The sequence below is a fragment of the Xiphias gladius genome, chromosome 9, assembly GCF_016859285.1.
Source record: "Xiphias gladius isolate SHS-SW01 ecotype Sanya breed wild chromosome 9, ASM1685928v1, whole genome shotgun sequence".
Lineage (NCBI taxonomy): Eukaryota > Metazoa > Chordata > Actinopteri > Istiophoriformes > Xiphiidae > Xiphias > Xiphias gladius.
Window position 1 is genome coordinate 3,931,811 of NC_053408.1, and position 24,219 is coordinate 3,956,029.

Below are 24,219 nucleotides of genomic sequence, written 5' to 3' on the forward strand. Positions count from 1 at the left end.
GTCAGAACCAGGCGACACCGGCCCGGACGATTTGTAAATCATATTTTCACACCTGGGCTCCGGCTAAGCTTAAAAACAGGGCCGGGCGCAGGGCAGACGCGAGTCAAACACTAACACGATCCGGAAAGCGATGATGAGGCGATGAGTAAAACTACACATCGATGCGCCGTGCTGCGTTCAGGGCATATCTGTTATTACGACCAGCAGAGCGGGAAAAACAAAACAAACAACAACAAAAAAACGTTAAAGGTCAGCCACAAAGTTGTGTCGTTGTCAAATTAAATTCAAGTAAGTAAACGGCCGTCATAACGAAGTTACTGAGAATTTATGACAGCTTAAATTCTCTATAAAGTAAATATTTATAGAGTAAAGGTCGAAACTGATTTTCTGACATCTTACCATACTATAGAAATTACTATACCATCGAGTGTATAATGGGGGGGGGGCAAAATGTAAAATTAATAGGAAACAGAGGTAGAAACAAGTGACTGCACTCCAGTTAATTAAGGCTAGCTGGTGAGACCAACTTAGCTAAAGCTAATTACCCACTTTTTACAGTTTCCAATGAGAGAAACACGTGTGTGTTATTTAATGGTTCTGGTGTCTTCAGTATTAATCTACAAAGTAGAAATAGTAAAAATAAATAAATAAATTGTAATGTAACACGATAAAACATATTTTTTAGGACCAACTTCCACAGTCGGCCGGTGTGATTCTCTTTCTGCCGACGCGGAACTGAACGCAGCATATGGAACAACCTCACTACCTACGTCACGTTTTCCTGTCGAAGATGGCGGCGACCTTGTGTGTAAAACTACTACCGAAACCAGGTATTGTAAAGTCAGTGCTGTGTTTATAACTTTAGCTTTTTGTCCGGAGTGGGTTGGTGCTTTTCTCCCTGTTTTTCTAGAACTTGTTAATGTCAGCTGTGCTCCGGTTAAACGGCCGTAGAGCAGCGCTGCTCAGTTAGCCGGTGTTAGCACAGTGTTCCGGTGGAGAGGTGAAGGCGTTCATCAGACTTTTGTGCCTTTTCAGGATGGCTTCCCCTGACTCAGAGCGTCCGGCACGGCTCCAAGGCTGTGACCCGCCACAGGAAACCGTTACACATCCTCAAACAGAAGCTCGTGGCTGTTACGAAGTACATCCCCCCCGCCAGGGTCGTCCCCCCGGGCGCCTATCCATCCCAAACCAAACAAGTCCAGGAGGTAACGTCCACTCGTGAAACTCTGTTAGCGAGCCGATGGATTTCTGAGAGCAATAAGTGGCCAAAAGTGTGCGGACGTCGAAACGTTGCACGCTTGTGTGTTTGCTGATTGAACACTTTATTCCAAACATCATGGGCGTCAATCTCGAGCTTTAACAACCCCCACTCTTCTGGGAAGGTTTTCCTCCAGGAGACACCAGTCTGCGTCCCAGTTCATCCTGACGGTGGTGGATGGAGCTGAGGTCGGGGCTCTGTGCAGCCCACTAAGGTTTTCCCCACACCAAACTGGGGAAAACCAGATCTTTTATAAAGCTGGCAGAGGGCAGACGTACTGTTATCAAAACTATTATTGTATGCTATTACAAAAAAAATAATAAGAAAAAAAAATATGGCACTAATCCAGACAGAATTTGATAAATGATGATTACAAACATCCTTGTTGTCTTCAAACCCTAGTCCTCAGCAGCGGCGCACATTCACTATGGGCAAAATTAGATCAGAAATAGAACAGTTTCTCTCTTTTTCTTGTTTTCAACCGGTGGTTAGACGTAGCCCTGCTGAACCCCGTTTCTGTTGCATGTCACTGCGACACAAACTTTCTTTTGATTTCGTCAGGATAGTGCTTTGATGTTACTCATGAAGAGGGAGTTGGAGAAGTTGTTCCAGGACTGTAAGATGGTCGCCGTGGTCCAGAACAACGCCAGCAACGCTGCAGACATGATGAGTCTCAAGCACAGACTTTACAAACATGGTGTCACTATCAAGTTCTTCCCCAACCAGGTGATGCCACAACTGTTTTATTTTTACATTTGTGACTACTTTTCGTCTTTTAAATGTTGATTGTGACAGTGAGTTCTCAGTGCAAGCATCCATTCTGCCTTCCCCCTTCGTAGCTTGCTCAGGTGAAGTTATTCCTGCCCCCCCCCCTTTTTTTTTTAAATGTCTTAATTAGATAACACACAGTAGAGAACTGACGGGCACAAAGGTCCCAGGCTGTGGACTGGTTCATGGAACCCCCCTAGGCCACTAGAGCACACCAGCACTGCATTTTAAAACCATAAAATCTAGCGCTGTCACATTTCTCTCTTCAACAAATGGAACCACCGACTAAGGATCACACGACCTCTGCCATCAGAAAGCACAGTGGCATTTAAAATTTTGCTGATGTTGATATTTCGTGCAGTTTAGTTGTGAATTTTTTGAAATTCTAATCTTTTGGCAAACGCTTGCCTTAGTCTCAATAATTCTGTCTCCACAAATAAATTCGGGGCTGTGAAACAACACATCTACTCCGCAGCTACTGCTTATTAATAAAACATCCAAAGTTGATAAGTAACAGACTGAGAACAACATGCTACACAACTTTCAACCCCTGCAACCTTTTTTTTTTTTTTTTTTAAACTAATTTCACCTTTAAGATCATTAGAGGTTAACCTAACCTTGAATCATGCTCATTTTCAGGTGGTGCGGTCGTTCCTGAAAGACAGTATTTATTGCAACATGGCTCCTCTGTTCATCGGTCCGACAGTTCTGTTTGTTAGTAAAGAGCCAAAGGTGAAGGAGATGCTGACGAGTCTGAGGTCCAGCCCACAGATGACTCTCCTGGGTATGTTTATCTAAGGCTCTCTGGGTATTTCTGCGCGCGAGGAGGAACTTTGTTACGCAGAAAGACTGTAATGTTTATAATCACGCAATCGTGCAATCTTGTACAGACAAAATTGCACAGGCTTGATACAATACCACAGGAACATAGACTGAATCACTTTGGGCCAAGAAACAATCAATTTGATTCTGGTGTTGATCCTGATTTTGAATTTCCACCGTAAGCCAAGTTATTATTAATGTAGTAGCGATGAAACCAATATAAATTTGGGACTTCATTTCATATCTTTAAGGTATGTTTGCAGAGTGATAGAACAGTTAATGCTTTTCAGAGTAACAGCAAGTTGAAGAACTGAGTATCATCTTGAAAAAGATAGTTTTATATTACAGTGCAATGATCCCATTTATGACTCAAGTGCACTGATGCATAGGAAAATTAATTCCACACATCTCTGCTACTGTTATTATTAAAAAAATTAAATTGCATTTCGTTTGCTCAAAAGAACATTTCCGAGGGACAGGTCTGCAACTGATGATTATTGTCATCGTTGATCAGTCTTCCAATTATTTTCTAGATTATTCATTTAGTCTGTCCAGTGTCAGAAAATGCCCGTCACAATTTCCTTCCTATTGCCTGTTTAGTCCATCCAACTGCTTGAAATGCAAAATTTCTTATTTATTATCACAAAAAGCAAAGAAAAGCAGCAGAGAATCTGAGCATCTGAGAAGCTAGAAACTAAGTAATATTTCGATTTTTACTTGAAAAATTACTTGACGATTACCCTCATCAAAATAGTTGCTTATTAACTTTCTTAAATCACAAACTTTTATGTTTTATGCAACCAACAGCAAGTTCTCGCATTTAAGAAGCTGAGTTCAGAAGCTGTATTGTTTAGTGTGTTTGTTTCTGTTCATCAGTTACACATTTTTTTCAGTCAGTCAGTAATTTACTAATTGTCTCAGTACACTAGATAAAAAAACAGATTTGATATCAGTGTAAAATTAAATCCAACATGTCGGACACCTGGATCTCAGATGCAGAGCATTTGTGATGTGATGATAGCAGAATGTCTTGTCTGCTATTAAGTCCACTGAAAAATCACATTTAACAGATTGTGATGTAAACATTTGACTGCAACACACTGCTCCTCTCCCCACAGGAGCCTGCGTAGACAACACGCTGCTGAGCGCAGAGGGGTTGGTGAACTACTCCAAACTGCCGTCAGTGACTGTCGTCCAGGGTCAGCTGGTCAGCGGGCTGGCGATGCTGACCTCCCACACCGCCTCCATGCTGCAGCGCCACCCGGCGCACCTGTCGGCCCTGCTCCGGCAGCACGTCAAACAGCAGAGCCCGGCTCCTGAGGCGGAGGAGGCCACGTAGAGCTTCAGAGGAAATTACTGGGACTGTTTGCCTTGCAGATTTGCGGCGGCCTGGAACGACGAGGGACTGCAGAGTTGGACGCACACTTTATTTTTAATTTAGTACCAAAGTTTTTTAGGATTGGGAAGCAGTCTGCAAAAATGACTTTGAATGTTCGCTTGGTCTCAAGACACTTGAGTGGAGCAATTCGACCGGCACTAAATTCAACTAAATCTTCCATTGTGCGTCCGCCCATAGGAGCAGCGTTCACTCGCTTTTGTGAATGAAGGATTCTGCAGACTTGACTGGTTTCAGTGCACCTCAGCCTCTTAATGGAAGTCTTGGACACACAACGCTGCAAAAATGCCATTGTTGCCCAAAGCTATTACTTCTATCTAAGAGTGCTGTCACGTATAAATAAATAATAATTTGTCATCAATCTATTGCTCAGACTCGTAATTTTTTGCATTCAAGACATTTTGTGACTGTTCTGTCAGTCTCACGGCAGCAATTTACAGGGTTGCTCCAAAAACACTCCTAATCAGGGCCATTGTGTCAGCATTTCAAGACTCTTAAGATCTAAAAAGATAGATTCTGAAGTTGTTAAGTTAAATGCAAAGTCTTCACCTTTTGATCTGTGCACTTGACACACACCATACCAGCCAGAGCGGCGACATTAATGTGAGGCTAAGTGGCATCACGGGAACCGCTCCAGCCAAAATAAACACAAGTGGTCACAGATCCTGATAGGTTAATCTGCAGATTACAGCAGGTTAATCTGGGTCAGTTAGTCTGTTATGGCCTGCTTCTCCCAGGGAGACGGACGCTGCTGGGGGGGGGGCTCTCCTCAACACCACAGTCCTCTGCAAGAGAGGGAATGTCAAAAACCGTCAGAAACCAGAGTAAAGGCACATAATATCACTATTTTTACACGTCGAAATAAAAGTCTGAAGATGCTTTGACTTTGATGTTTATCACAAAAAGTTGCAGACCAGGAAGGGGCCACGTGCTACATCAAGTTACCGGTGTAATGGTAAATAAAGGGTATGATGGACAAACATACTGATGTATTGTTTTTGCACTATTAACATGTAAAACTCTACACTTTCTCTCTACTTTCCCCTTAAAACGCCACACTTTTTATCAGCTGCATCGCTTCCAGGTAGGATGAGGCCCCTCGTCAACTCGCACCCTTCGCTTCACGCTTCAAAGCGAGTGAACGCGTGGGCTGGAGTGAGCGGAGGTCGGCCCGATTTACCCCTCGGCCACTTCCCTGCTGGACACGGCGTAATTCCAGCTAATGCGGATAATGGCCAGGGCTCTTTGCGCACGACGCGCGCTGCCTGCGACGCACGGCTCTCCTTGGATTTGGAGGGAGCCACCCGCCCGGCAGAGAGGGCACGGGCGCGGAGATTACGTGGTCGGAAGAGGCTCGCTGATCATCTGTGGATAAAACATGTAGTTCGACTTCCCTTCTGTCGTCGTTGTTGAGTTTTTGAAGGGTTCTCGATGGGAAAACGTTTGTTTCGTCGACATGGTGATTTTCCGCAGACGGTTGAACGCCAGACGAGACTTTTGTTGGATTTATCAGGCGCAGAGGACCGCGACAGATGATGAGAGTCGGGGCTGAGCCTCAGGTAGGACTTTTTTCTTTTTGCGCTTTAACTCGGGAAACACGTGATCGAGATGTAAAAGTTTGGGTTAAAGTCTGACGGAAAACGTTAAATGGAGTCATCAGAACATCCGATGTAATTTATATATCGTGTGTATTTTAGAGTGATTTCTGTTTTGAACGCATCTTGGCCACTTGTTTATTATGTTAGAACAATAATAACAATAAAAAACCCGTTTGGATGAATTGGTCAAAACGTCCCCAAGGACCAGTGCGGCAGCAGCTAAGGACCATGACCACTGAGAGATATCGGTGTAAGTCTCGCTACCCACGAGCGCGCAGAGTCGCAGCCGTTGGGGGAGCACTCGCCCCCCCCCGCCGGCGGACTGTGATGAGATTATTTCCATTTCAGCACCTTCTGATTTTGGGTCGCAGACACACTCGGCCTTGGTAAAAGCGCTTTGAAGTGCAAGCGGAGTGAGGCTGAGAAATCTCACACTCGTTCACGAATCTTTGATCCCGCGCTGATCTGATCCACATTTTATGGGCTGCAGTTTTTATTCAGAAAAACCAAAACCCGGTCCCCTGTCACGGTGCGGTTTGGTGGCTGTGGCCCAAACGCTACTTTGACCTCGGCCGACATCCATCTCCACGTAACGAGCTCATGGTGTCGCCTGTCCGGCAGCACGCGTCTGTTGTGGGCCGGACACGGGCAGAAATGGCTCTCAGACCAAGACTCGGCCCTTTAAATGCCCCCTGGCGTTTTTAAAAGGTTGCTCGAAATGATTCGGACTGCGACTGCGCCACCTTTTCCCCGCGGCGCACGACCCCAGCTGCAGTTTGTACCGCAAAGTAACAGATTCTCCGCAAGAAGATCTGGAAAAAGCGACTCGCGTCTTACGCGGAACAAAGTCTTCAAACTCGACCTACTCGAGGCCTTACGGAAGCGCAACTTTACCACCCAATGAAACCAAACCCGTTTTTTTTTAATACGTAGAATATTCTCTGTGCTCCACCTGGAGTAAGCGAGCTCAGAAACCTGCAAATCCCTTCATCCTGTTTCCGCCGCATGCTCTCACCGCAGAGGTCAGGTACGCTCATCCCCTCCCGGCCCTTGCGTAACAGCGAGCCCGGCTGCCATTCGACGTCCCGTCACATGGCCCGCGTTCCCGTTGCTCCAAAGTCTAGATCGTCGGGGGGGGGGGATTCTGCGGACCGGCGCCGTCACAGATCCGGAGTCTGGCCGTTCGTCGGCGCCCGCGTCTTCGCGCAGGACGATCAAACCCGGAGCCCGCAGGAGCTTCCCTGCCCGAGGGAAGGGACTTAAGTTGGTTGCAAACTCCCAAATCAAACACGCTCCTAAAAAAACCAAAAACAAACAACTATTCAGATACTCGATTAATCATTTAGGTCATTTTTAAAAGAAAAAGGCTGAAACCTTTTCCGGTTCCAGCTCCTAGAATGTGTGGATTTTCTGCTTTTCTCTGACTCATATCTGAGTAAACTGAATATCTTCAGGCTTTATAGTGTTAGTTATTACAAATAACATTACAAAGGGCATTTTATAGACCAAGCGGTTAATCCATTAACTGAGAAAACATCCAGTAGATCAATTGATCATCGATAATAGTTGTGGCCCCAGATTTTTTTTTGTTTTTTTTGTTTTTTTGTTTTGCTTTTGCTACAAAAATACCTTTGGACATCAAAGCAATGCAGTTTATTTGCATTTATTATAACGTGTTTATTCTCTTTTATAATTGGACTGGGTTATTTCTTTTTGGTTTTATTTCTGCAAAGAGCCTGGGAATCTCGTTTTCGACAAGTGCCATACTCATAACTAAAGGGACCTGCTCCTCGTCGCCGTCGTTTCACCTCACTGGGTCAAATCCAGTGGACGTTCGTGCAGTTTTCTGGCTGCTGTCTTTTCGCGCTGGGTCAGTGTCAGTGCTCTCTGCCTTGGGATCCCGTCGCCCCATGTGCGAGTGACAGGTTGCTGAAGACATCCCCTCGAAAAACCAATTAGGCGGAGGCTGGTAATCCCCTCCCCTGCAGGCGGTGTTGGCCACGGTGTCACAGCTGCTTGTGCAAATCATACAGTATCCTGTGTGATGGAGTTGCACTTTATTTCCTATGGTTTTATGTTGTTCTTTTTATATTTAGTTTTCTTTTTATATTACATTTTGTTTTATTTCTCTGTGTTTGACCATGCCCTGAAATTCTTTGTTTTTTAATATATTTATATATCTATATCTATATATAGATATAGATATAGATATCTTTATTTATCTATATAGCACCTTTTGAAAGTTGCTATATAACTAAATAAAGTTTACTGAATTGGATTTTTTGCCCAAAACGTATGACATTTTGTATTCGGAATATTTGTTCATTCAGTTATCATATGATAGAAAGTGGTCGAACAGGGAGCCAATCGAATTAATCGATATGAAAGCATGAAAGGGAACGATTTGCTCGTGTTAAGCAGACCGCTCTTTTCCCTTTGAGTCCACAGGAGGGATCAAGCAAAAACAGGAGCAGCAGTTTATTGGAGAAAAATACTATAACACTGTGTCTGTGACACACTTTAAGCATTAAAAACGAACGGCATTGGCTTTACTGTAACGACTGTATTGGTTGCAGGGCTGTTGTATCACATTTGGAGCATGTTAGAGGACGTTAATGTCGTTTTTTCTGAAGTTACCAGACCATTCAGTGAGACTGTGTCTACCAGAATGACAAGAGACTCGACACTTGCGGTTCCTGGTTTTACCTTGAGCATATTATAAAGGGAAAAACCTCAAATACAACATGAACAACTTCCTTTTTTTTTTTGAACCACATGTTTGCCTTTTTTTGCTGTTCAGTGGAGTGAGACTTTAAGACCCGGACTGATCTCGATGAGGATCCAGGATGCCCCGTACTGTCTCCAGGCAGCCTTTACGGCATCACGGGCTTGAACCGGGAGCTCAGCTCTCTCAGCTCAGATGGGGAACTGGATTACACAGAGTCCTGTCTGCTCCTCTGTTCTGCTGAGTCCCTTTACCACTTTCACTTTGGGCCCCCTCGGTCGCGGAGCTGTCCCGTGGCGCCCCGCGGCTCCTCGCAGAGGGTACTGTCAAACTTAATACCTTCGGTATGCGATGAAAGTGCAAGAGATCCAAGTCAAGAGCTGAGTAAATGGTTGATTATCAAGCAACAAATCAATAACGGATAAACTGTCAAAAGTAGTTTATCAGGAAAAAAATGCCAAAAACTGGCAGATTCCAGCTCCTTAAATCTGATGGTTTGCTCCTTTTTCCCTGTTTTTTTTTATCACTGAAAACCAAATGTCTTTGTTGAGAAAACAAACTCACCACGAGGTCCATTCCATAGCTATTGTGGTGCTTTTGATTATATCGCATGGTCTTCATCAGCAGATGGAGTTTGACGAGTTGTCAGAGAATCGTAGTTGGTTTCAAATTTCCATTTTTCTCAATATCTTCTCTTTTTTTTCTGGTTTTGAACAACAAATATTTTTTCTGACAACACGTTGGACTGTCTTATTTTTTTCTGACATTTATGGACAAAACAATTCATCAAAGGATCAACTCATGTACTTAATCGACAGATACATTGAAATTGCAGTGAAAGAGTAAAAATAATCGTTACCTGTTGCCCTGCCTCAGACTTCCTCACCTTTCGCTGTACATTCTCGAAAATGCGTCTTTGCTACGGGGCTGCAGCTGAGAATTCTTTTCATCAGTGATTAATCTGACATTTTGGGTTTTTATTGAGTAATATATTTATGCTTTTGTCTGTGAAATGCTAGACAACAGTAGAAACACTCGTTATAATTTACCCACAGCCCAGGGTGAAGTCTACAGGTGTCGGGTTTTGTCCGACCACCTGTCCAAAACACCAAGAGATTCAACATTCAATCCTTGAAAAAGAGATTCAACATTCAACCCTTGAAAAAGAGATTCAACATTCAATCCTTGAAAAAGAGATTCAACATTCAACCCTTGAAAAAGAGATTCAACATTCAATCCTGACCTTTGAAAGACCAAATGACTAATCGTTGCAGCTCTACTTGGCTACTTGGTGCGTGTTCGTCTTCATAACCATAATCTCTCACCGTCTAACTTACCTCAGGGGTCTTTCGGTGGATTGCAGCGGATCTCTCTCGACAACCAGGCCGTCACAACGGGGGACCCGAGTCTGAGGTCGGCCCTCTGAGATGGAATCGTACGGCTCTTCGCTCGACCGCAGCCAGTCGCTGGCGAGCGGCCTGGAGAAGACGTCTCTCGGGTGGAACAAACCGTCCCACTCCCGGAGCAGTAGCACTCTGTCGTCTCGCCACTCCAGGCAGGTGAGTCGCAGGTCAGTCGGCCGATCACGAAGTCCTTCCGGACAAGGTGATTACAGGTATGTCATCGTAGTTTGAGGTGTTCTGTTTTCGTTATGAATTACAGTGGTCGGTTGGCGCGAAAACCGCCGAGATCAGGGAACCAGATGCTCTGGTTTTTCGTGTGAAAGGCAGTAAAGGTGCCACAGTAAACCAGCACCGCCCGGTCAGTCAGGAATACAGCCATGCCAAACCTGTGGGGCCCTCACAAGACGCCACAGACTCATTTAAACCAGACCCCGAATACAGAATTTAGACAGTTGAGGCTGCAACCAACGGTTATTTTTTATTATTGATTGGTCTCCCAGTTGTTTTCTTGATTAATCGTTTAGTCGATAAAATATCAGAAAACCACAGATATTCAGTTCACTGTCAGAAAAAGACAAAGGAAAGAAGAAAAAAATATTCACACCTGTGAAGCCGCAACCAGAGAATTTTGGCACTTTCTTTTCTTACAAAACAACTCAAGATGATCAATCGACTAACAAAATAGACGCTGACTGATTTTCTGTCGATGCATTGATCGAGTAATTGTTGCAGATCGTATGCATATTCAAACAACTTTTAGAAGAGGTCAAAAACAACTAAATACATCAAATCTCACATAATCAGATTTCCAGACATTTGTCAGATTACCGATAGAGCATATGCAGATGTGAGCTTCTAAAAAAAAATGTGATTAATGACTCATAAAATAATCCATCTTGCCTTCTTTTCTGAGCTTTTGAGAGGAAGTAAAAAAAATTAGACAACCATCCCAGTTAGGTAAATTTTGGATGCCATAATATTGATGTTTGAAAATACTGAGTGGGGCTGCAAGGATAAGCTGAATAGTCAATTGATAGAAAATTAATTGGCAACTATTTGCTGACGAATTAATGCTTTGACTCACCTTTCAGGCAAAAAGTCTGAATATTTGCTGGTTAAAGCTTCTCAAACGGGACGATTTGTTGCCTCTCTCTGTCATATCTGATTGTAACTGAATATTTTTGGGTGTTGGACTGTTAAATGTCAAATAAAACAAGTTGAGTACACCATCTTCGGCTTCGGGAAATTATAGCGGGCACCTTCAACTATTCTGACATTTTACAGATTAAATGGTGAATGACTTAATTGAGAAAATAATCGCTGGTTGCAGCCCTGCTCTTGAGTCGTCACGACATGTACCAGAAAACTGGCCTCACCTTTTACAGCTTTCACAATCAGTCATGTTTGCTGCGGTGCTTCTGTGTAGGTCAACACAGTCGCGAAAAAGAAGAATAAAACAAACCTGACAAAAACTTGTAACATGGCCAAGTAACCTCAGGTGTGTTTTTTTTTTTTCTCGTTCAACGCTGTCCACAGATTATCAAAGACTGGGAAGTGATCGACGACCTTCATGTAGAAATGCAACCCGGAGGCGACAATCCTCAGGACATGACTGCCCCCGGTATCTGTGAGGGGTATCTTCTCAAGAGGAGGAAGTGGCCACTGAAAGGTTGGCACAAGGTGAGAAGTCCCTTCCGGTCTGCCATGTGGTTCGCCCTGGAGATGCTGACAGCTTTTGAAACGATGATGTTTGATTTCTCTCTCTCTCTCAGCGGTACTTTGTCCTGGAGGCCGGGGTCTTGCGCTACTCCAAAAATCAACAGGATGTGAGTGAACATTAAAATCTTACCACGGGATTTCCTCGCCTACTAGATTCGAAAAACATTCAAACGTACCCTTTTCCTCTGAAAGGTCTCCAGGGGACGGGTCCAGGGCTCCCTGGATGTCAGCCTTGCTGTGATGTCGATTAATAAGAAATCAAACCGCATTGACTTGGATGCAGGGGACATCCTCTACCATATGAAGGTAAGTATCAAATAAAAATGGCGTGTCCTTCAGATGGCAAAGACAAAGGTACCACACGCCTTCTCTTTTCTCACCAAGGCAAAGAGCCCCGACCTCTTCTACATCTGGGTGACCAAGCTACAGGCCCACCGCTTCTTCAAGAAGAACGAGGCAGCTCACGCCCACAGCGGCTTCCACCGGACTCTGTCCCACAGCACCGCGGCCGGACAAGCCCAGAGGAACGGAGACTTGGTGACTGTCAGATAAACCGTGAAGCCAAAAGCTGCGCGCGGCAACCGTTTACAGGTGTGTAGTGAAAGCGGGTCTTAGATTAACTCCTGTGTCTGTGTCCACGGCACCAGGGCTCCGCAGGGGCGCTGGATTCAGCCGGAGCATCCGGGGTGCTGCCCTCAGCTAACACTGCCGCCAACAGCAAAGTCTCTGCCTGGCTGCAGCAAAGTCACGACCCAGACACCTGCGTTCAAGGTATCCGTCATATATCCACAACAATCGTTAATACCCCTCGCTCAAGTCACATGTGTCATCGGTTCATTACCAATTGTGTGATTACAACATAACAAGTCATACAGATAAACATGCATACGTAATAAATGTATATATAAATACAAAGAAATGTAATTAAGAATTAAATATAAAAACAAAAAGAATTAATAAAGAAGTAAAATAAAAATGAACAGAGTAAGCTTAGTTTACAATTCATCAATTCCAGAAAATGCAATTTCATCCATCTTTTTTCATACAATTAAATATTAAGAGTCTCATGAAAGAAATGCATTAAGGTTTGGATAGAAAAATATCAGAGTCCCTTAAATGGTAACTCTCCTTGAAAAGTAAAAAAAAAAACTCTGGGGGTGGTGGAGATAGAGGGAAGAACTCTGAATTAGCAGCTTCAAGCACAGCACACCCGGACCTCTGACCATCTCTGGCCATTGAGTTGCATCGTGGGTAATGCGGGCCCTAGGTTTTGACCTAAATACGAAGACGATACCTCTGGTTCTGCTGCTTCGATTCTGATGAAATCTCGGAGGTACTTCAGTTACGAAAACAGCTCTTGGAAGTGTGCCTTGCATTTCTGCCTTTATCGTTTTCAGCTACCACTGGATAACTGAACATGAGTAAAGATGCTGTATTTTCAGTGTAGCTACACTGGTTGAATTTTTCATCCGTCTAAAACCTGATAAACGTCCCCATTTCAAAGCTCTTGAAATGTACTGAGCAGCGCAGATTCCCGATTGTTTTTCTCGTAAATTTTTCCACCGTAAAATGTGATCGCGACCAGAATGAATCTTATCTGACCATTCACTCAGTGGAATGTGATGAGAGACCAAACCTCTCACGGTTTTCTCGCAGAGTTGAACCGGTGCCACTTGGACCTCTCTGAGCTAAACCGCTTAGTCCAGAGGCTGCAGGCGCTGGAGGTGGGCCAGGCCTTCACGAATGGAGACCTGCAGCGGATCATCAGCATACAGGTAGACGCCCGATGAGTTTGGCACTGTTAATTTTAAAAGCAAGAACAAATCACTTCTCCTGTCCAGGCAGCATCGCATGAAAATATCATTATTTATGGTAATATATATATATATAAAACATTTGCTTTACACACCTTCTTCTATTTTCCTTACAGAATCTCTCACTTGAGAAGCCGAAGAAGACCAAGTCGGTGAAGATGTGGGGCCACTCTCGCACACTGTCCAGAGTGGAGGCCCTGGGAATGGTAAGAATGCTCTGTACCCTGCTCTGTCTGTTACTGTTTAGGCTGAACGGTATGAATAATATCACTTTACACTGGTTTGCGTATTAATGTGACATTATTAAATGTTAATGTTTTAAGTTGATTTGAAATACTAATTGGTTTTCTTGATTGAAATGGTGGATTAAGTCTTATTACAGCTAATTCTTTTGACATATTGGGTTTAAGTATTTGACATCCAACTCTCCAGTAACATTTTGGGGCCTTTCTCTAATCCAAAGCCTATCCGTGGGATTACTAAATCGGTGAGTCGCCAGTGGGCAGAACATGAGACAACTGGATTCATAATAAAAATATTCACTGTTCTCCGTTTGCACACAATCGCAGAATGCCACCCTGGAAATGAACTGTGACTGTATAAATAATGACTCATTTCAGGTTAAAACGGTAAATGCGCTTTGCTTTGATTGCGCAGAGTGAAGTGTTTGTGTGTGTTCCAGCCCGGTGTATTCGTAGCACACGCCTTGCCGCTTAAGCAGCGCTTTATTCGACATCAAAAATCATTTTTGCATACCAGAGTACTTTGTTTCTTTCCCTCAGAACAGAGCGTAGCAATGCAATGATTCTGGTCCGTAGGAAAAAAATGTAATTGTAGAGTGAGGAAATCAATACATCAATCAAGTAAACCTGTATTTATTTTAGATGCTAGATCAGTAGTTTTGATTCCCGTTCCTTAGGAACTAGAGTACTGGTTTTCGATCCTGTTGGCCTGTCTGAGTACTACAGCCCTGAAGGTTTTCTCTCCCACCGAGCAAACTGGGCCCGATTTGAACATGAAATGCCAAATGAACACAGTTAAGAAGCTGGAGGGACGGAAAACCTGCAGGGCCGTGGTGCTTGAGCCATAAAGAGGTAGTCAACCTGATGTCCAGTGTATAAGTAAGTCCCTGATGAGATTACTATAATGATATTACACCACACAGACCTTCCTGTCGGCACTGATTTTGACTCGTCATTGCAGAAAAAAAGCACGGCTGTTGCTAATAATGATTACATTTATCGCGGCTCGCTTCCATTTTGTTTAATTCAACCCAATTTCTTTCACCAAGATGACGCAACAAAATTGACACCACACACTGCAAACAACAATAAAACAATTAAAACTATAGATGGGTTTCAATTAACACGAGTCCTGGCACATCATAATGGTATAATTAAGTTATTTACACCTGTGTTTTAAAGGAATAGTTTGACATTTTGGGAAATATTCTCATTCGCTTTAATGCCAAGAGATTAATGAGAAGACCGATACCACTCTCATGTTTAACTACGGTAAATATGAAGCTACAGCCAACTGCCGGTTAGCTTAGCTTAGCACAAAGACTGGAAACGGGTGGAAACAGCTAGCCTGGTTCTGCCCAAAGGTAACAAAATCCACCCACCAGCTCCTCTGAAGCTCTTTTATTTACGCGTTAGAAGCTAGCTTGGCCGAAGACTCTTAGTCTACCCGTTTTAAGTATTTACGCTAAAATAAGCTAAACTAAGCTAAACTAAGCTAAGATAAAATAATCTAAGCTAACTGGCTGTTGGCAGTGTAGCCAGATTTCATTGTCAAAAAGGAGCCCAGTCAAAGCCTCGAGTCCACCCAGTCCTCATAAACATAGCCCAGTTTAAGTGTAACGTTGCCGTGGGTTCGGTGACTTAGGCTGTGGGCTACAACTTTGAGCCCTGTTTTTTTCAATCTGTCTCTGTAAGCATCAGATCTACAGACAGCTATCACTGGATTACTCCGATGTCTAAGAAAACTAGAAAACACGATGTTTCTCAGGCAAGTTCTGCAGTTATACGGAGCATCTTCTTTTGTGATTTCTAAGCGGACATTTATGCACGTTTATTTGTGCGATCGACATCGGAGATAATGTTATTGTTGCATAGTGTAATTGGGTGGAAAACTGACCAGCTAGGCAACTTTGCGGACGCAAGATTGCTATCAATCTTATCTAATTCTGGAAAAGAAAGCAAATAGCCATATTCCCCAAAATTTCAAACTATTCCTTGAACATCCATAATCCAGTGTATATTATGCTATATTGCCTGCTACATTCTTCATATTGGATAGTGTGCACTCACAGTATGAAATATTCTCATCATACTCCAAATATGTGGAAAGTAGTAGTAGTAGTAGTAGTTGGGAGTGTTGAGGATTAAAACCTTCTGTGATTGGATACAAAACACAACTGCGGCACTTGAATTTTTACCCCTTTATACCCAAATTAGACAGATAACAAGGGAACTGTTAAATGAACTAATGAATCCACCATTTTCCATCCTCTTCTGTTCACCTCCTAGCTGTCCTCCAGTCACCTGAGCAGCTCATCTCACCTCGGCGCGTCGGTCCCCTCTATCCCCGACTACGTCAACTCTCAGCTTCCCTCCTCTACTGTCACGTCGCCCGAGGGCAAGAAAATCCAGCAGGACATCTGCGCCATGTCGCTACGGGGTCAGAGAAACAGATACGTGCATAATTACACAGTGTTCACGTGAGATCCAGGCTAACAACAGTGGAGGGAGATCGTACTGGGGATAGATGAGCAAAAATCACGTACAAAGATAAGACACAAGCAAAGAAAGAAGTCCACAGAGGTGGAGAAAAGAAATATTGACATATACAGTACTCCCATATTTAACGAGGTGTGCAGCTTGAAATGAATCTGCATCCAAGTTGCCCCTGACTCTTCTCTGTCTTCTTATATCCCTTGCAGTGCTTGCATCACTGAAGTCAGTCCATGAGACTCTGTCCCAGGAGAGGCAGAAACTGCAAGAAGTCTGGGAATCTAACAACATCCACCAGTCTCACACACTAGCTGAGGTAGGATTAATGCTGCGCCTGTCATCTGGATTCCCTGGTACACATCCCCGTGTGGTTTTTGACGGCTGGTTTTCTTTGTTCCCTCCCCCGCCGCCAGCCTGCGGCCGCGAGGCGTTCGCCCCACGGCCCCCCTTCCGTGGCAGACTCGGCTGCGGAGTACTTTGACGCCAGCGATGACATCCATTGTGGTAGCTCCTCTGAGGTGTCTGAGGAATCGGGACTTAGTGACGGAAGCACCACCAACTCGGAGCCGGAGGAAGGACATGGTGGGTGCATGTATGCAAGTCCGTTCAATGACAGACATGTAGTTACCTGGATTACACACGTGTAAAATGGAGAGTAGAGGTGAGTGCTGAAACAGACTTGGGCACAAAATCCTTTGGACTCCTGTTATTGCCCGAATACTAATAGCCCACTGCACGTTTGCTCTTAAGAATTATTGTCAGTGTCTGTTATAAATGATTAATATTAATTCCCTTCTCCAACATTACAGCATCAGCCACCCACAAGTACCGTGCTAGCATTTCCAGGACTCCTAACAGCGTTGCTCCCAAGCGCACCAGATGTCGAACTACACTGCCTGCCCACTGTCCTGACAACAGCCATGTGGGCCTCATGGCTATCCTCTACAATAACATAGGCAAGGACCTGGACTAGAACTCGAAGTCACACCACTCATTGCATTTAGGCAGAAATGATCTTTAACACCTGGCAGTTTTCCCTCAGGTAAGGACTTGGCCCGAGTGTCCATGCCCGCGGCTCTCAACGAGCCGGTCAACCTGCTGCAGAGGCTGTGCGAGGAGCTGGAGTACAGTGAGCTGCTGGACACTGCCAACAACACGCCGGACCCCTACCAGAGGATGGTAAGCCTGTCCAAACGTACATCTGTGGATTTATTCATCTGTGTATTCACCCGTTAAGACGATGATAATGTCGCCTAAAAATATAATTCACACTCCAGTTATTTCCTGTATAACAACAGTAAAGCAGAGAGAGGCAGTTATTATTAACGTGTAATCATAACACAGGAATATTGTAGCGCAGTTGCCTTTTTCTCATTAAACTCAAAAACTGGGTGGCTGCTTGCTTTGTGGCCGCAAGAATCTATCTCTGTTTAAAATCGCTTTATTTTGAACACAGAATTATCCATCAACAGGCAGCAACCAAGTGACCCTGTCATATATTTGCTTAATAAACTGCAAGGAGAGACATTAGTTGGTTTTCCATTTGTTTTCCTTTCTGAAGTGTCTGTGTCAGACAAGTACGACGACAACAAAAGACGTCACAGCTAAGGACATGCGTCAGACAGCATTACGTGTGATAACCAACGCCAGCGGCCTCATCCTCCGGACTGCCTCGGGATTGAGTTGCAACACTAGGCTCAGATGACGAAATAAGATGACGAAAAAATGATTGCGCCAGTAAGCGTGCTCTTAGGGGAATTTGCGAAGGAAGGGAAACGCGTGAGCACAAAGATGCTGCGTATGGACCCCAATGTACGGCTACAATCGCTTTTGCGTTGCGCGCAGCTCAGAGCAATCTGTAAATATTTTTTGCATTAAAAAAAAAAAGAATCGATCTTCGAATGTTTTGTATTTCATCTCTTGCAGGTTTACATTGCTGCCTTTGCTATCTCTGGTTACTCCACTGCGACGTTCAGAAACCGCTACAAGCCCTTTAACCCGGTGCTGGGGGAGACCTACGAGTGCATCAGAGAGGACCAGGGCTTCAGCCTCATCAGTGAGCAGGTATCCCGGGGAGAACTTCAGCAACAGGAAAATCTATTACACAACATCTCAGTCTGCAGTCACTTGTTTGTCTCGCATCCATACGTAGAAGCATTTGAGAGCAAACGCACAGGCTACCGAATACGATTAAACCTTCTTAGCTGCCATACCCATAATCCCCTCTTGGTAAAGTAAGGTAAATCACTCGCTGGTTTGATTGAGCCGCTCAGAGCTGCAGAGCCGCACGAGTCCACACAGAGCGACTGATTTCTTTAATGAAATTGCGGTAACTAATCATGTAATCGAAAATGAACACAAATGCTTCAACCGTTCATTTTTAAGCGATGGCAATTAAGTGAAAATAATTGAATGTCGGCCCTCAGCGAAACATCTGTTTGTAGAGCGCATTTCAAAACTCAGGGTACAGAAACCTTAATACAAAATGAAGTTAAAACCTGCTTCGACAGGGCAGAAAAATAAAATCAGAATCATAAGATTAAAAAGCTGAAACCAATGCCAGTGGTGCAAGTTAAAAGAAATTACGAAAAGAGGATTAAAAACAGAATAGGAAGAAAAATGAAGTAAAAACTCGATAAAAACAGTTATCGACATAACGGTTGCACATTTAGCGTTGTGTGTTTCTTTGGTGTTTTGCAGCAGCTTGTAACGTAGATATTCAAGTCAGCGGTATCAAGGAGAATGAATGAGAGAAAGGTAGTGTGGATATCTGTTTAAGCGGAGGAGTTAAGGAGTTAAGAATCGTGTCCTATCTTTACTTAAAAAACAGAGAGAATCCTGCACGTCCAAGTTTACGATTCTCAAGGGAAAGACGTTTAGAAAACAAACACAATATTGCCAGGGTTTTCTTTGAGAGCCAGTTCGAGAGCTTGAAAGAAAGATGTCATTTTGTGTTCGAGTCACCACTCCTCTCTTTTTCTATACAAGGTCTGCCACCATCCGCCCATCTCGGCCTGCCATGCGGACTCAGAGAACTTCTCTTTTTGGCAAGGTGCGACTCCAACCGAAAACCAGGACCTGTCTTTTCTGTGCTGAGGCACTGCTCGTAATCAAGCAAGCGTTTCTGTCCACGGCCGCCACCGGCCGTGCATGTATCATACGTTGACTTCAACACTTGTTTCTATCCCTCAACAGACCAGCGGTGGAAAAATAAATTCTGGGGGAAGTCACTGGAGATTCTGCCGACAGGAATGGTGAACGTGACTCTTCCGAGGTAAACGGTCCAACTTTTTATTTTCAACAAGGCACGGTCTGGGTTTGCAGATGTACCACAATGTCTGTGTCAGATGAGGCACACGACACTGGCCATCATGTGTAACAGAGAATCTTTACTTTACATGCAATAATGAAGGATCTCGGCTGGGAGCAATGAGACATGACGTACTTTCTATGAATATCACCGTCATCGCCTTCATTCAGTCTCAGGAACCAAGGACAAGACAAACGTTCGACCATCCGTCCATTCGTTGCTCGCGCTTCTGAATTTGATTTGACCGGGGATACACAATGATGTGACGTGACAACTGACGCAGGATGAAGGTGTTTTCATGTTTGTATTGACCCGCGCAGAAGAAGATTCCTAAAAAAAAAAAAACATGTTAATATTAGAATATTTTACTGAATTTAAGATGGTAACTTAATCATCATTTTGTTTTTTTTTTTTTTTTCCATTTTTTTTCTAGCATTTTTGCCTTTATTTGACAGTTGACAGTGCAGAGAGAGATAGGAAGCTTGGAGGGGAGACAGAGCAGGGTATGATATGCAACAAATGTCCCCTGCTTGAACAGAAGGGACGTCCATCACAGTTTCTCAAAATCCAAATCGATGTCCTTAAATTGCTTGTTTTGTCCGACCAAGAGTTCAGAAGCCCCAAATATTCAGCTCACAATGACATAAAATACCGAAAAGCCACAAATCCTCACCTCTGAGAAGCTGGAGCCGGACTTTTTTGCTTGATGAATGACGTCAAAAATAGCTGTTGATTGCTTTGTCAGCAGATTAACTGTTTCAGCACTAACTGAATTTGCCGACTTTCGGTGTCCTGTCCAGGTATGGCGACCACTACGAGTGGAACAAAGTAGTGACCTGCATCCATAATGTCCTCAGTCAGCAGCGCTATCTGGAGCATTACGGAGAGGTCACCATCCGAAACCTCAAAAGCAACGTCTGCACCTGCAAGATTACCTTCGTCAAGGTGAGTGACACATTCAGATGCTACTTTAACACTTCAATTTTCAAATTGGGTTTTGCAAGTGACTTTGGTTCTTGTTTTTCCTAACAAAGTTTTATTGTGTTGTAGTCCCGTTACTGGGGTTCAGACACAAACAAGAACGAGGTGCAGGGCACGGTGCTGGACCAAAGCGGGAGCGTCATTCACCGGTTTGGAGGTCTGTGGCATGAAGGCATCTTCTGTGACACTCTGCCGACTCCAAAATGTGTCTGGAAGCCAAGTGAGTCCACGAGCATCCGCAGCAGGGCTTAGAACGTGCTGAATAACATGTTTGCTCTTGAGTTTGTCCTTGAGGTTTTTCAACAGGGGTCCGCTTCAATGTTTGATGACACGAATTTCTGTTTTGAGTCCTCCGTGTCACCTTGCTGATGTAATTAGGCTGATTGCAGAGATTCGCCTATAGAGGTGGAAGGCTTAGATGGAAGGGAAGTGAAAAGATCAAGCGGTCCTGTTGCCAGAACCACTAATCAGCATAAATCCAAATCCTGCGTCACGTTAGTGCAGCAGCTCACCTGAGAGGCCTCTGTCACCCTGCAGATCCCCAGCCACAGGATTACCTGCGGTACTATGGCTTCTCCACCTTTGCCATGGAGCTGAATGAGCTCTCGCCAGACCTGAAGCCTCTCCTGCCTCCCACAGACAGCCGCCTCCGCCCGGACCAAAGGTGAGCAGAGCTGGAGATGCCAGTGCAAAGGAACCTTCATAGTTTGGAAAAGTAACCATATTCAGGCTGAAGCCACTTTTTCGTGCCTTAAATTTAACCCTTTTTTTTTAGATTGCTGGAGGAGGGAAAGGTGGATGACGCAGACAGAAAGAAGGATGAGATAGAGGAAAACCAGAGGGAGCGGAGAAAAGAGCTCGCCAAAAGAGGGGAAGAGCATGTTCCACGTTTTTTCAAGTTAGTTACATGAGGATGGTAACAAATCACGTCCTGTATCATCTTTTGCATTTGCTTTTTGTTTCAACGAATGCGAGGTATAAAGCTTCTGACTACAATGATTAATAACAGGGTCTTCAGGGTCTTTATTGTTAGTAATAAATGTTTAAAGACTAATCCACTGACTTAGCATTGCACTCCTATGATGTCGTCCGAGTCGCGACGGACCGTTTGAAAGGGGAAAAAAAGAGAGAAAAAAGAATGCTATGCTAGCAGCAGCTAATGGATAGAAGCTTTTAAATGACTATTTTCTCTTTCTCCTTGAGGAAAGCCAAAGATTCCTGTGGACGGGACGTGTGGTTGACAAACGGGACCTACTGGAAGCTCAGAGAGAACCCGGGCTTCGCCAATATCGACAACATAGCTCTGTGGTGAGGGGACGTTGGTGGCGGCGAGCGGCGACAGGCAGAGGCACATGAGAGGCAGAGGTCGAAAAAATACCGGCGGTAGTTCTTTGAACAGCATACATGAACCGCTCTGGGAAACACGTGCAGAGTGGAGACAGTGCTGCCGAGCTGCTCTTTATTTCTTCGGTACGCCCATGACTGGCTCACGGGAATCCTCAGCACGCGACATAGTCTCAGAGAGTCACCTGTCGAGTTACCCAGAATTCGTTACATATCAAGACACGTAGAGTGAACTTTCTCATTAAGATTCATTTTTTTAATGCATTTTATTTATTTATTTATTTTCTAGATAACTCCAATCAACGTATATATGTTTATTCATTTGAGAATTTCTTTTTTTTTTTGCCGAAAAGAGCGTATGTGACGCACACTCGGTGGACCTTAAATGAAAACTCCTTTAAAGCTGTCAAAATTGCATTTTTCTGTCATGTTAGTAAGAGGCCTGTTATATTAGAGCATTGCATGTAAACATTCAGTCAAATCATGTTCTCCTCTCAGCCAGCTGACAGCTCGCAGTTTATGATGAGCACAGTTGCTTGACCTGCTACAGTGAGGGCTGGAAAAGTGGCCCACTGTCCCCAGGCCTGCAACGGGGGGCCGGCTGGTTTGTGGTAATTTGATTTAATGCGAATTTATTTGGGGAATACGCACCAGTAAAGCGCAGTAAAGATAAGAGCCTTAAAGGGGCTAGAATCGATATTTTTAAAAATCACAGTCTATCAAATGACAGTGTGTAAGTCAGTTTCTTATCTTACGTGACAGAGAAAAAGATCAAATCTTCACATTTGAGAAGCTTGAAACCAGAAAATGGTTTTTGCGGCTGATTGATTATTTGATTGATCAGAAAAAGAGAGGCCGAAAACAGAGCTGACCGAGGGTGAACGTTAAGACTTGAATTCATCAGGTTTTCCAACGAGTTCACCATGTCAAAGTAAAAGGTGATGATATGTCAGAGCTGGGGGCTCGGGGGGGGGGGCGGCTCCTGGCCACGGCTGCCGTATACTTACAGCATCTGGCTGCCTGTCCGGAGGTGCAGCAGTGCTGACGTATTGCACATGAAGCACTCCAACTTGGTACGTGTGGCTTTCCCACGACTAAGAAGCGAGTATGATGCTGAAGACGATGGTTATCACCTGCCTAGAGGAGGATGTTTTGTCGACTAAATTTCAGACCCTGTCTGTCAGAATACTTTGGTCACTGCTAACATAGATCATGTGCTGGTGCAGCATCTACAAAACCCATGTTTTACTTCTTTTTTTTTTTTTTTGATTTTTTGAACATGTAACTATTTTAAAAAAATTACAACTACCAACAATCAGTATAGGCACATTATTTAAAAGAGGAGAATCGATGTTATAATGTATTTTTATGTCATTAATAGTGAAAAGAATATCCAGCTGGTTGGAAACATGTAAATACTGTATTTACACAGTACATTAAACTGTCAACATCAAAATTGCGTTTTTAGTTTTTTTTCTTTTCTTTTTTTGAGTGGAAATTAATTTATCATAACTGCACCTGACTGCAGATACATGTGTGTAGTATATGAACTTTATGGTAAATAAGACCTTTCTTTCAAAATGACATTTGCAATCAGAAAAAAAATGAAAAGGCCTCAAATCAACAGTTCTCCCGACATTAAAGAAAAAAAGAACGGATCAAAACTGTCGAGATTCATCATGTGTAAGTTTTAATTTCATGAATAAAAAAACAACAGTACATTACACAATGAAGCCACCTTTAATAAATAAGTTTCCCCCTCAGAAATCATATCTTATTTGTTTCTGCATTTGCAATTTATAGGATCTCAGCATAAGAGTCAAAGGAGGATTATTGCTCCCTTGACATAAACAGTGCACATGGATCACACACAAAAAAAATGACATGCTTGTTGCCTGACCTGCCCGGTCTCCCTTCTTCACTCCTCTGTTTCTATATTATACAGTAAAACCTCTGGAAATACAGCTCCCACACACAGTCTTAGTCTCTCACTAACGGAAATGTGTGTTTCAAGGGAAACTCGAAATGGAAAATGGGAAATGGAGGTATTAAAGGTTTAGCATCAGGGATTTACGGTTCATTGGCTGAAGTTGATTGTAATAGCTACGGATATCCAGCAGGGGTCGTTCCTGAGGCGCGTGAAAGCATTTTTCTGCTGCTGTGGTTTTTTTTTTTTTTTGTTTTGTTGTTTTTTTGTTGTTTTTTGTTGTTTTTTTTGTCTTGTGAAATCTTGCACGCATGTAGGTGCAGGGTCACTGAGAGTAACACGTAACAAAACCACAGCACATAGAATAAATAACTGACGTTGTCCACAGGCCAGTGCTCATTGTTTTTTTTTTTTTTTTA

The 24,219-nt window shown here is 43.7% G+C and overlaps 2 protein-coding genes and 1 long non-coding RNA gene across 5 annotated transcripts in view; 2 read left to right on the top strand and 1 right to left on the bottom strand.

Annotated features, from left to right (window-relative positions):
* The window catches only part of mrpl10 (mitochondrial ribosomal protein L10), a 5,845-nt gene extending 1,240 nt beyond the window's left edge, over nt 1-4,605 (top strand). The window contains exons 1-6 of one of the 3 annotated variants that reach the window (XM_040136283.1): nt 88-288; nt 686-830; nt 1,036-1,205; nt 1,820-1,984; nt 2,666-2,810; nt 3,967-4,605. In XM_040136283.1, coding sequence (XP_039992217.1) covers nt 749-830; nt 1,036-1,205; nt 1,820-1,984; nt 2,666-2,810; nt 3,967-4,187 — 783 coding nt within the window. In that variant the 5' untranslated portion in view covers nt 88-288; nt 686-748 and the 3' untranslated portion in view covers nt 4,188-4,605. Of the gene's footprint in view, nt 1-87; nt 289-685; nt 831-1,035; nt 1,206-1,819; nt 1,985-2,665; nt 2,811-3,966 lie in introns of those variants that run through there. The other 2 variants (XM_040136285.1, XM_040136284.1) reach the window with 2 other exon arrangements.
* Nucleotides 4,599-12,433, bottom strand: LOC120794883. Its single transcript, XR_005708175.1, has 4 exons — nt 11,866-12,433; nt 9,905-11,774; nt 6,858-7,137; nt 4,599-5,029 (listed from the first exon to the last, which is right to left on the bottom strand). It is a non-coding gene; the product is annotated as an uncharacterized LOC120794883 (long non-coding RNA).
* Nucleotides 9,985-23,107, top strand: osbpl7 (oxysterol binding protein-like 7). Its single transcript, XM_040136279.1, has 21 exons — nt 9,985-10,126; nt 11,507-11,650; nt 11,743-11,796; nt 11,882-11,995; nt 12,074-12,226; nt 12,337-12,460; nt 13,346-13,464; nt 13,620-13,709; nt 16,035-16,185; nt 16,448-16,554; nt 16,652-16,820; nt 17,048-17,194; nt 17,281-17,417; nt 18,165-18,302; nt 19,227-19,290; nt 19,434-19,512; nt 20,349-20,493; nt 20,599-20,749; nt 21,067-21,193; nt 21,305-21,427; nt 21,733-23,107. The coding sequence occupies exons 1-21, from the start codon at nt 9,995-9,997 to the stop codon at nt 21,839-21,841; spliced, it is 2,577 nt and encodes an 858-aa protein (XP_039992213.1). The 5' UTR covers nt 9,985-9,994; the 3' UTR covers nt 21,842-23,107.
* Nucleotides 23,108-24,219: the final 1,112 nt, after the last annotated feature.